Raw genomic sequence first — 12,973 nt, forward strand, 5'->3', positions numbered from 1 at the left:
GGACAAAATAGAATGCTGTCTTTCTGTTTCTGCATAATTCAGAAATGCACTTCCGAAATTTTCATGCATCAGGGCTTTTTTCCGAAGTACATTTCCGAAACATCCATTGACAGAAAGATAAGGTTTCTTGGATCCATATTACACCAAAAACTCTATAAATAATGCCTCTATAGATTTCCATCAACATCAAGCCACAAACAAAAATGACTCAAACCTACCCCCATCTTACTTTTGTTTACTTCAGCAGTGGTTATCTGATACCGCTTCAATTTAGGTTCTTGCGCGACACGCCGTTCGCGGAGTTGATACCGACGCTTAACTCTCTCTTGCAATATTTAGAAAATCAAAAGGTTGTCAAGCTTGAGTACCGTTCACCTTCATTTGACGACGAGGGAAACGTCAAGTTCACCCCATTTGAGATCAAGAACGACGACGACTTAAAGATTATGTGGACAACTTTTCAACGATATTCGTCGAAGGGTCCGATCGAGTTGGATGCAAAACTTCAAAAATCGGGAGAAGACATTAACAAAATGTTGTGGCATCCTCAACTACCCATGTATAACAATATGTAACTTTAAATTTATGTTGAACTATCCATATAATTTGGATTATTTATGATAAATCGGTGCTTTGTTGCTATGTTTTTGTGTGTTCTGTTTTAGACTATATTTCGGATATACATCTTCGAAATCTCCCTTTTCTACAAAAAAAAGGGTGCTTTCGGATGTGCATATCCGAATTCACCTTATTTTACCAAAAAAATGTGTCTTCGGATGTGCATCTTCGAAGACACCTTTTTTCTAAAAAAATAGAGTTTCTTCGGATGTGCACATCCGAAATTATATTTTTTTTATAGAAAAAGGTGACTTCAGAGACGCACATCTGAAATTTAGAGATATTTTGAGGTTTTCACAACAGGTGTCTAGGAAAGTACATGAGTGTAAAAAGAATTTTTTTTCTTCAAATTACATATACTATAATACCCTGTCCACATTTTATCCATTGCCATCCTTGCACCATTGAACCCTAAAAGGGAAAATGTCCCAAATTAAAAAAAAAATTGATTGGTTTTTGATTTAGCAAAATTTTCTGATTTTTAGCAAAAGAGAAAAAAAAAAAAAAAATCACAACACACCTTATGACGATAATGTCATGTTTTGTTCCACATAAACTTGTTTACTTCTTCACTTTCAGTGATAACTCAAAATAGAGGATTTTAACAGAGTAGTATTCTTAATGTGTTGCATTTTAGGTGTTTGATAATTGTCCTAAGTGGTGTTATAAAATATGAAGATTGAGTTTTATGATTTTTTTTTCTGAGTTTGTATGAATACTAGAGATGTAGATATGAAGATGATGAGGTCTTTGACCGATAACACAATAGAGAAAGCGGTTTGTTCCTCACTGTCATCAGAAATTGGACTGAAAATGATACTATTGACGCAATGTGCTACTAGATTCAACAAATCGTGACGTTTGAAGACCCCAATTGTAGTGTTCTTTTCATCCTCAACAACTTGAGAAATGGAATTAGCAACAAAATTTGGCATAATTTTCAGAAGTTTGAGACAATTCTTGAGATGCTCTTACAAGAGTTTGATAAGGTCGGTGTTGGTAGTTGTTGTGGGAGAAGAAGTACGGTGCTGATTGTGAATTTTCAGATTCTGGTTTCAAGCTTTGAAGACGCTTCAAGCAAACTTGATCAACATCATGTACTCTCAAAAAGTACATTTCTTTGTCTATAAACTTCACAAGACCAGATTTAGACAAAAGAAGCAGAATATCTAGCTTTGAATTCGATACTGCAATCTGCAAAGTGAAGAAATATCATAAATCAAACAGTAGTTGAATGCCCAAAATCTCACTCTAACTAAGAGTAATTACATTATTAATCAACTAGTAAACTATGTTAAGCATCATTAAGTTTAAACATGCTCTATAATGTAGAATCATAAATATATGTAAATCTATGTAACTATTCTAAACATAACCAAATAAACTTACCAATGTGAATGACAAAAGCAAGTGATGCTCCTTCCAACCTACAATTTCAAAACCGTTACGAGAGTCATGTGAGTACAACTTATTGACATGACAAAAATCTCCTTGCACTCACCACACAACAAGTATTCCAATCTCAATACTAAGGAACAAGTAAATTGTGCGAGTAATTTATGAAGTGAAGACATAAACACCACATTGACACATAGATACGAGTAATAATTCAAACAAATAAATAAATTAAACGTATTCACATGTGTTGGTGTCGTATTGGACACTGACACGTTTTAGACATTAAACACAGACACATGTCAGACATCAAACACTGACACATGTCAGACATCAGACACATGCCTGATATCAGACACATCAAAAAAATAAAAAGAGGTGTTGATTCTCGATATGCTAGTAATAGTCTAAGATAAATCATGTATAGATTTGGCAAAACTGATAAGCAGCAAACATGATCAGTTGAGCTTAGACATACAAGATATATAAGCTACTTGAAGTCTTTCTAAGCAATGCTTACAAAACCCATCACAGCAGAGATACAAATAGCAGCAAGAGCAGACTGGATTGTTGCAATGTCACCATAAAATTCAAAATCAGCATTAACTCAGTTCTCGACACGTAATTACGATCCCGAAACCATGTCAGATACTCTCGGTTTCGCAACACTTTGATCATTAACCACTGATCTTGAAAAGGAACTTGCATAACTAATTCAAAAGAAGAAGAAAAATCAATTTAACATATATTTTCACCTAAAAAAAACATAGCATTGAAAGCTGACGATGCTTTGGTTATTGGAGTGTAGAGTCCCACATCGTTTGTATTTGGTTTTAGTGGACAAAGCGAGGTGTATAAATATGAAGGTCTCGGCAACATTGAATCTTGCCTTAAACTAATGAGTAAGGAAAACAAAGCAATCAGTGGGAACTGATTGCCGCATCCATCATTATGATGCAATAATTTTTGGAAGGGTAATAGGCTGGTCTTGTGTTGACGCTGCTTACTTTGCAGAACTCACAAGTGCGGGCCTCCCTAGCCCAACCTCCAATTCTAGTTTAAACATTTTTCTTACACGTCATACTTAAATGAATATTACACGTCATACTTAAATGAATAGAAAAATTGCTTAATTAAAAAAGGTTATGTTCATATTAATTGACTCCATTATAAGGTGTTAAGTTGAGATAAATTATATGCTCACAAAATGTCCCAATTCTCTAGATATCAAAGTGGCTGTTTTCAAAGGAAGGGCGGTAATCCTTATAGCATTTTCTCACATACGGGGCTTGGAGAGAAAAATATAGGGTTGAATTGTGCATATTTCTTATAGCATTTTCTCACATTCGGAACTTGGTGAGAAATATATAGGGTTGAATAGGTCAGATTTTGAGTCAATAAAAATTAAGTTATACCAGAGTCTGACTTAATAGTTCAGTGCACAACAAAATAATTAAATGCAGAAGTAAATAAAGTGACACAATATATCCTGATTCCTCCCATATTGAGATTAATCCAGTACCCTTGCAGCACAAGAGATTTTCACTATAATCATTTAAATTATAATTTGCTCGATCAAACAAACTAAAAGAGACTTCCTTGCTCAAGCACTCATGCAAGAGATTTCTTTGTTTAAACCTACAAGTCAAGAGTTTCTGCTCAAGCCTTCAAGCAAAAGATTTCTTGTTCAATCATACAAATTAACACTTCCTGCTCAAGTCTTGAGACAAGAAACTTCATGCTCAATCCTCCAGATCGAGACTTTCTGCTTAAGTCCTCACACAAAAGACTTTCTTGCCTAAACATTAGTTCAAGACTTCTTGCTCAATCATAACTAAAAAGAGACTTGCACTAAAGCATGACTGCTAGAGACTCCAGCTTCTCTTAATAATATAATTTGTTATTAACCTTTTGCTTATATATGTGCTTCATAGTTAAGCAGATACACAAAGGTCTTACACGTTAAGCAAGATATATATTTGAATAGCTCTTTGTCGTACCTCAATTTTTTGTCCTAAGATCCCACTTCATTTTACATTGAATCTAAAAGAGTTTGATCATCATCATCATCATTCATATCATATAAAAATAATCCATACATCATCACTATCCTCAAGATACAAGATATATGTGTTTGTTTGTTTACTTCTTTCACAAGGTAGGTGTGTTGGATCAAGGAGCTCAAGCAATCAGGGTTTTATGACTCTCAAAGTGATATGAAAATTCTAGTAACAGAGGATGGATGTCGTATCGGATGTTATGACATCCACTACTGAACAAATTATTAAATTAAGCAGTAAGTAAACAAAAATAGTAAGGAACACATGAAATTGTTTACCCAGTTCGGTGTACAACAACTCCTACTCTGGGGGCTACCAAGCCAGGGAGGAAATCCACTATAAGCAGTATTAATTCAGAGCTAAACTACCAGTTTACACCCCTCACTTAAAACCTACCCAATGTAATCTCAATCTAATACTAGACCTGAGTTCCTACTCACTCCCACTCAATCACAGCAGTGATAACTAACAAACACAAATAAATTTAACTTGAAGACACACTTCAAACAAATCTTGATCTTGCTTAAAAGCTTCAATCAAGAGACACAACACTCGTGCTTAAAATCTTAGAGTGACACAACAAATTACAACTCAAAAACACCCTACTCCAATACAATTATCAAAGTGACAATTGCTTGGCTCGCAATAGAACACTAAGAACAATAAACCTAACGCACAGAATGCATCACACTAAATTCTTCACGTAAAAATCTCTGCTTCTTCAAGTAGGGTTACCAATATTCTTATAGGCAGAACATGGGCCTTGGGCCTAATAAGCACAAATTAGGGTTAACCAAGTTAACCTAATTTTCACATATTAGGGTGCTAAAATATAGGCCATAAGCGTGGTCTTTCATAAACAACACTGAATAGATAGTTTCCTAAAATATAGCCTGAGATTAATAAGGAAACATAACAGAACACATAACAGCCCATGCTGTTAGATACTGATGTCACAACATTCAGCTTGACATCCAATAAACTTTGTATTAGCTAACCATATAAAACCTGCAGTACACTACACATGCATGTGACATCTAAACACAGAAATATGTTTTACCACAAAATGCAGCCAATCAAGAACATCTACATGACTCAGGCTTCTCACATGATTAACTGATTTACCTCATCAATATTTAAGTTCAAGTGTGCCTCAGTTCAAGATCATCAATTTTCAAGTTCATTTGGTGCACATATTAGGATTTTGACCTAATTCATTGAAAGTGTGGAGTTTTTGGTCAAGGCTTGATCTTCTGGCTTTAAACATGATTCAAGGTCCTCAAGTACTTCAGTATAACCTACTCATGTCCTTCAATTGGCTAGAGGATCTTGATTCATCTACAAACCCCCCTTTGGAAATTTTTTGGCTAAAATAACTTGTCACCATATTAGAGATCACATGCAGCAGAAAAGTACACATCATACAACCAATCATGCAGAATAGCTAATATACTACCACACCAAAAACAACTATGCTACACTACCACACATAGCTACACTACCACACTAGAATAAATTCATGAATAAATCCATTCATCATAGCTACACTACCACACCAGAAACAACTATACTACCATCACACTTAGCTACATTACCACACCAAAATAACTTCATTCATCATCATCAAACAAGGCATAGTTGTTCACACACACATATCTGTTCTGGGGTGACATACTTCTCCCCCTTTTTGGCCTTAAAAGTTGCCAAAGCAACTAAGATATTCAAATTAGGTACAGACCATGATCAAAAATTAAAAGAAAACATTAAAATTCACCATTAATGCTCTAGTCATCAGACTCAGAGTCACTGGAGCCATCATCATCTGAACTGGTATCTGCTTTAATTTCTTCATCTGATCCAACTTTCCTTTCATTACCAACCCCATCCTGTTCTTCTTCAGCACCAGCAATACAATTAGCACCCTCTTCCATTTCCAAAGAGCTGATTAGCTTCTCAAGGATCAGCTTCCTTGTTTCCAGTTCCTTGCATGTTTCTTTGAGCATTGCAATTACTTCAGCTTTGCTTGCATTTGAGATTCCCTTGGATGTGTCAGCAGAAGTCATGACAATGTCAGGAACATGAGTTCCTTGAAACAACTTGTAATGAAAAGATAGGCTACTTTCTCTCTTGCAAAAGAGTCATTTTTACTTAAGATACTAGGATACTGATTCAAAATGATACCACATATAAGAGATGGGAAGGCAATAGGGCCTTTCACACTAAAACTTCCTGCATGCTTCATTGTTTGATCAAAGATGTAGGAGCCATAGTCAAATTTTGTCTTGGTTCCAACAACATATGTAAACTTTCCCAAGGCAGTAGCAACAGTTAATTTGTGGTTTGTGGGTACCCAGTTAGCAGCTCCAATCTTGTGCAGCATAACATACTTTATGCTAAGCTTGCTTGCAAATAGTTTTCCCTTTAGGGGCCATCTTTTAACTTGATTTGCAGTGATTACTTGACACACCTTATTGTCAGATACCTCCAGTTCAGGTTGAGCTTCATCAGATCTTCCTAGAAAATTGTTGATAATAGTTGATTAGAAGGTGGCACACTTCCTTCTCACATACACTTTCCTAAAATATTTTGACTTTCTATCAGCACAGTCTTATGATAGATTCACAATGAACACCTTCACTAGCATTTCATAACACTTAGAGAAATGGGTAACAGTCTTCATTAGCCCAGCTTCATGTATCAGGTCCATGATTTCCTTACTCTCAAGAGCATTCTGAGCCAACTCCCTTTCCAAGGCCAACCTCTTCTGGTAGACATATTTCTACCTATTGACACTAGAAGGATAATGAAAGGAGATATTATCTATAGGTACCTCAGGCACACTAGCAGCAAGCTTGCTAGTTGTTGGCTTCTTCCTTAAAGGAATGTCTTGGACATCAATAACAACATCTGAGTCAAAATCAGTAATGACTTTAGCATTCCTTTTCTTGGGGACAACCTTGCTCCAAGATTTGGTAGGGCCAATATAAGCACTTTTAGATACACTTTTACTCTTAATGGGACCTGTAGAAGTGCTTTTTAGAATTGTTTTCCTCTTGATAGGGCCAGTAGAGGTGCTTTTAAAAACAACCTTCCTATCGGGAGAGCTTTGATCAATAACCTTCTTCCCTTTCCTTGTCATGAGACATTTTTCTATGCTATGGTTCACATTAGAAACCAGATCACTAGGGATGTTATCGATCCGGGCCGGTCTGGATATCAAGGGTCCCGAGAGTCAGATCGAAGTCCTTATCGGGTAAACCGGAACCGGACCATAACAGTGATGGTCCATAAAAAGGAACCGAAATCGGACCGAATCATTTGGGTAAACCGAAACCGGACCGAATTATTGGATGAAAGTCTTGTGGAACCGATACCGGACCAATTTTAATCGAATGGATACCCGGTCCACCTGAAATAATTAAAAATTTTAAATATTTCCATAATTCCAATTTTTCTTAAATTATATTCACTTTTAATATAATAATGTTGCAAAAATAAATACTGAATACATACCAAATAAATAACATAACATATTAACATTACACTTCAAAATAAGATGTTCAAAAAAAGATTACAGAACATTGTTCAAAATAAGATTTTCCACCTACAAATATTCTTCAAGCATTGTTTTAAAAAGAACTACATAATAAGATTACATTTTTTCTTGCCTCAGAACAATGTCATCACTGACATCAAATATTTTCAAGCTGCAGTTGTAGAAGCAGCGACATTCGGATCCTCACTAAAATGATACGATAAAGATTCATCCTTAGGTTCTTCAAGAACACTAGCGGTGCAACCCTTTTTGATTCCATACCTCTCTTTCACCCAATCACCCCCACAACTAACCATTTCAACTGTCTTAGTTTTCATCGAAGATCGTTTAGGATCAATAATCCTCTTACCAACACTAACAGTTGCTTCAGAAGCAACAATGGTCACTGGAACAATTAGGATATCCTTTTCCAATTTACTAAGAATAGGATACTTGACTTCATTCCCCATCCACCAAGTTAATACATCAAACTTTGATTTTTGTGGAACTTTCAATGGAGGCTCCTCAAGATACAATTCAAGATCAGATTTTGAATTACTACTCACAACAGTTTCTAAAAACATCTCAAAACTCCTCCTTCCCAACCCAGAACTAGAACCTACTTCAAGGGTTCCAGATACAGGGGATATATCATCTGTTATTCCATAAGTATCATGATACAATTTGAAGAGAGAATTCAAGTTAGTTGCCAACTCTTGTTCATATTCAGTGGCTTGAGTACAACATAATTGAATCAGAAACAATTCAGTCACACAAAATATGCCTTAGAAATCATCACAGACAGACAAGCAAAATAATTGAATCAGAAATAATCCAGTCACACAAAATAAGCCTCAGAAATCATCACAGGCAGACATGCAACATAATTGAGTCACAACAAATTGGCCTTATAAATCATCACAGGCAGACATGCAAAATAATTGAATCAGAAACAATTGAGTCACATTAAATTAGCCTCAGAGAATCATCATAGGTAGACAGACATCATAATTGAATCAGACATAATTCAGTCACACAGAATTGGCCTCATAAATCATCACAGGAAGACAGGAAAAATAATTGAATCAGAAACAATTCAGTCACACAAAAAGGAAATTCATGACCTAAAATCATATGTGCAACAACTTCTCTAACCCTAGCATGATTATAAGTCCAAGTTGAAATACTAGGTGTACTATCACCACTACTACCACCTATATTTAACCTAGATTGTACCACGTCTTTATCAGTATTACCTTTCAACCTCAACTTTCTTTGGACACAAGCCTCTAAGTGCTTCTTACCATTAGAAGTGCTTTTCCATCTCGCATCATAGGCGTACAGTTTGCCACACCATTTGCATTTCCACTTCTTGGCACCATCTGTCATTTCAATAAGAACCATTACAGTATGAACAACAGATTTCTTGGGACAAGGGGCCTTACCAACATAATTTAAATGACTATGAGAATTTTGTTCTGGGTCAACTGGAGGGGTTGCGCCATCAGTTATAGTTGTATTTTGTGTAGAAGTTGTGTTTTGGGTATTGGTAGGGGTGTACATGGGCCGGTTTGGATTGGGTTTGGCCAAACCCAAGACCCAACCCATATTAGACACACCGGTTTGGGTAAGGTAAATTAACCACCCGTTACAACAATGGGTCGGTTTGGGCAAACCCACTAATTTTTGGATTGGGTTGGGTTGGGTAGTGGGTTGTCCAAATAATTTCTTTGCTTATTAACATTAAATGATGAGTCATCATATTTTTTTTCATAAAAATTACTCAAAATTTATATCTTCTTAAAAAAATTAGATAATATATTTTTACTATATTTTAGCATTATATAATAATAAATGATAATATTAACTAATAAAAATTATCATAAAATACTAACAACAAATTAAAGTTGCATGACATAAAATTGTATTAGAATTAAAATAACCAAAAAGTGAAACATTCAAAATTAGTTAAAGTCATGGTTCACTAAAATAATAAATGTTTAGAGACTAAAATTACAACTTCTAAGTTAATATTCATCAAAATTATTAAAATTGTAATAATAAATATTTGATTAGTGGGTCAATGGGTCTTTTGGATTTGGGTTGGGTTTTACCCGAAACCCAATTTTTTTTAATGGGTTTTTTAGTTTTGAAACCCATATCCACCCAATTACCCGACCCAACCCACTTTTGTGGATTTTTTTGGGTGGGTTTGACCGGATTTTGTGGGTTGACCCAACCCATGTACACCCCTAGGTATTGGTAGTGTTGTCAGTTGGAATAGGAACTGGATGTACCATCATGTCAATCATCTCTCCAACCTCTATATTTTCTCCATCCATAGTCTCCTTTTCCCCATCCAAATCAAGCAACATATTAACATCAATAAGATCAGCCATGGTTTGAGGAGGAGTTAATGAGGAATCTTGAAAAGACATGGCATAAAATAAAATATCAATCAAACAATACAACAATCTCAACAACAAAATTAATAACAGGTCAAAGACAACCTCATCAACGTAAAAGAATCCAAAGTATTTACTAAAAATCAAATCAAAATCACGTTCAAGTATACAGCCTCTTCGATAAGAATAATTGAATCAAATCAAAATAATGTTCAAAATCAATTACTCAAAAACCCTAGGTCAAAATCAAAACCCTTAGCAAAATAGAACAATATCAAATTGCAACAAGAGAATTATTGTTATCGCAACAAAAATTAGGGCAAAATCTAGATCAAACTCACTGAACTCTTCCATTTAGGTCAAAATTGAAACATTGATTTGTATATCAAACATGCAAGCAAACATATAATCTCAGTAAGATAGAAACATGCAAGCAAAATAGATATACATACAAATACATAAATAAAAAGGAAGGAATTTTAGAATACATTACAGGAATGGCTTCAAGTTCAACGATTCAACCTAAGAATCAAAGTTTATAACAAAGAAACACTAAGTAATAACAATCAACAACGTAAAATCAGATAGGGTTAAGAAAGGAGACAGATGGATGATGAAGTGGGAAAGAGGGAGAGAGACGAGAGAGTGACTGAAAGGGAGTGAGAGAAAAAATTTGACAAAATGAATGAAAATAACTTTAAATAGAAGAAGCTACCGGGTACTCGTTGGATAAACGTTCCTGTTCTTGCTTCGGGCAACGGATAAATTTTTATCTAGTACCGTCCAATGTTTATTTCGGTCGGTCCATTTGGTTCAGGTATACCGGTCTGGTTCTCGGTTCTGCAGATCCTATAACACCCCTGCAGATCACTATCAGACATATCATCAAGATTAACAACATTTGTACCTGCAGCAGCTTCAGGTCTAGCCTCAGTATTGTCATTGATATCTTGAGTAACATCAGCATTATCATCATCTTTTTGAACATATCATCATTCTCTTCCTCCTCAGCCTTTTGTACATCACCATCAGGGGTGTTTACATCATCATCAGCCATGTGGGCATCACCACGAGACAAGTGGTCATCATCATCATTAGTAGATTTCCCTATGATATCTTTCTTAGGTCCAGCATTGGGTTCAGGGTTTTGAGAGGGCTCAGAAATCACAGATTGCAGAGAGACGGATATCCCAGGAACCTTATGCTTTTCTTCCAAGATCCTCGTAATTTTTTTAGAAATGGCATTATGGACATACTCCAATCCTTTCTTAGTTGCAGTAGAAGATGAAGGGTTAGAGACCTTACCATGAACAGTTTCTTTGGGTCTTCTTGCATGTGGGGTGCGAGTCTTCTTTACAGCAAGATCATCATCAGTCACCATCTTGAATGGAGCAACATCAAGAACTTCATTAGAGTTGATAGGTCCAGTTCTTGGAACGGATTCAGGAGCAGTGATGGGGGACATCTTCTTGGGAGAGGAAGATTCTGAAGATTGAGACATTTTTGAGAGATTTAAGAGGAATGCAGATTTTTTTTGTTGGGAGTAGTTGAGAGTGAGGAAGATGAAACAGTTCAGTGGGTTCTTGATGGAGAGAGAGTGTGAGAAGAGGTGAGTTTGATATGATTGCAAAAGAGGAGGGAACTTAAGGTTTTGCCCAATCAGCAACCACTTCAAATATGAGTCATTTAAATTATTCAAATAATTTTCCCTTAATAGCTTTAATTGCTACAATTCCTCATAGAGACATATTCCTAAATTGCCCCTCAAATTTTCAAATTGATTAGCATCAAGAGCCTTTGTGAAAATATCATCTAGTTGTAATTCAGTGGGTACATGTTCTAAGCTAATCACTTTGTCTTCTACAAGTTCTCTTATGAAGTGATGTCTAATATCAATATGTTTGGTTGTGCTATGCTGAATAGGATTCTTGGATATGTTGATGGAACTAAGATTATCACATTATAATGTCATGACATTCTGTGTGACATTGTACTCAGTCAACATTTGCTTCATCCAAACCAGTTGGGAACATCTGCTACCAACTGCTATGTACTCAGCTTCAGCATTAAATAATGAGACACAATTTTTCTTCTTACTGAACCATGATATGAGATTGTTCCCCAAGAAGAAACATCCTCCAGACGTGCTTTTTCTATCATCAGCACTTCCAGCCTAATCAGCATCACAATACCCATATAGGATAGGTTCACACCAATGAGAATATAGCATTCCATAATCACAAGTCCCATTCACATATTTGAGAATCCTTTTGACTTGATTTATGTGTCTCACTTTGGGTTCTGCTTGATATCTAGCACACACTCCAACTGCAAAAGCAATATCAGGTCTGCTAGCTGTTAGATACAGCAGGCTCCCTATCATACTCCTATACAGACTTTGGTCAACACTAGTACAACCTTCATCTTTAGATAACTTTAGATGAGTAGGTGCAGGTGTTCTTTTGTGACTAGCATTATCCATTCCAAACTTTTTGACAATATTATTGGCATATTTGCTTTGAGAGAGGAAAATGGAGTCTTCCATTTGTTTAACTTGCAGCCCAAGAAAATATGTCAATTCTTCAACAAGAATCATGTCAAACTCAGATTGCATTTGATTAATAAAATGTTTAACCATCCTATCTGACATCCTACCAAAGACTATATCATCCACATATATCTGAGCAATCATGACTTTTCCACCTTCATCCTTCACAAAGAGGGTTTTGTCTATCCCTCCTTTTCTGTAACCATTTATAGTCAGGAACTCAGTCAATCTTTCATACCAAGATCTAGGAGATTATTTTAATCCATAGAGGGCCTTTCTTAACTTGTATACATGGGTTGGAAGGTTAGGATCAGCAAACCCTTTAGGTTGTTCCACATGTACTTCCTTATTTAAGTATCCATTCAAGAAGGCACTTTTTACATCCATCTGGAATAATTTGAACTTCAAGATG

At 35.7% G+C, this 12,973-nt stretch overlaps 1 protein-coding gene and 1 non-coding gene across 2 annotated transcripts; both read left to right on the top strand.

Moving 5' to 3' along the window:
- Positions 1-203: 203 nt before the first annotated feature.
- On the top strand, positions 204-575 carry LOC131634558 (uncharacterized). The gene has a single exon (XM_058905229.1). The coding sequence runs from the start codon at positions 204-206 to the stop codon at positions 573-575; it is 372 nt and encodes a 123-aa protein (XP_058761212.1).
- Positions 576-2,898: 2,323 nt separating this feature from the next.
- On the top strand, positions 2,899-3,050 carry LOC131634566 (U12 minor spliceosomal RNA). Its single transcript, XR_009293568.1, has one exon. It is a non-coding gene; the product is annotated as a U12 minor spliceosomal RNA (small nuclear RNA).
- The last annotated feature ends 9,923 nt before the right edge of the window (positions 3,051-12,973 follow it).

Source organism: Vicia villosa, unplaced genomic scaffold, assembly GCF_029867415.1.
Source record: "Vicia villosa cultivar HV-30 ecotype Madison, WI unplaced genomic scaffold, Vvil1.0 ctg.001315F_1_1, whole genome shotgun sequence".
NCBI lineage: Eukaryota > Viridiplantae > Streptophyta > Magnoliopsida > Fabales > Fabaceae > Vicia > Vicia villosa.

Excerpts from the sequence above, each read along its gene's own strand:
- LOC131634558 (XM_058905229.1), top strand. The coding sequence starts at position 204 with ATGACTCAAACCTACCCCCATCTTACTTTTGTTTACTTCAGCAGTGGT.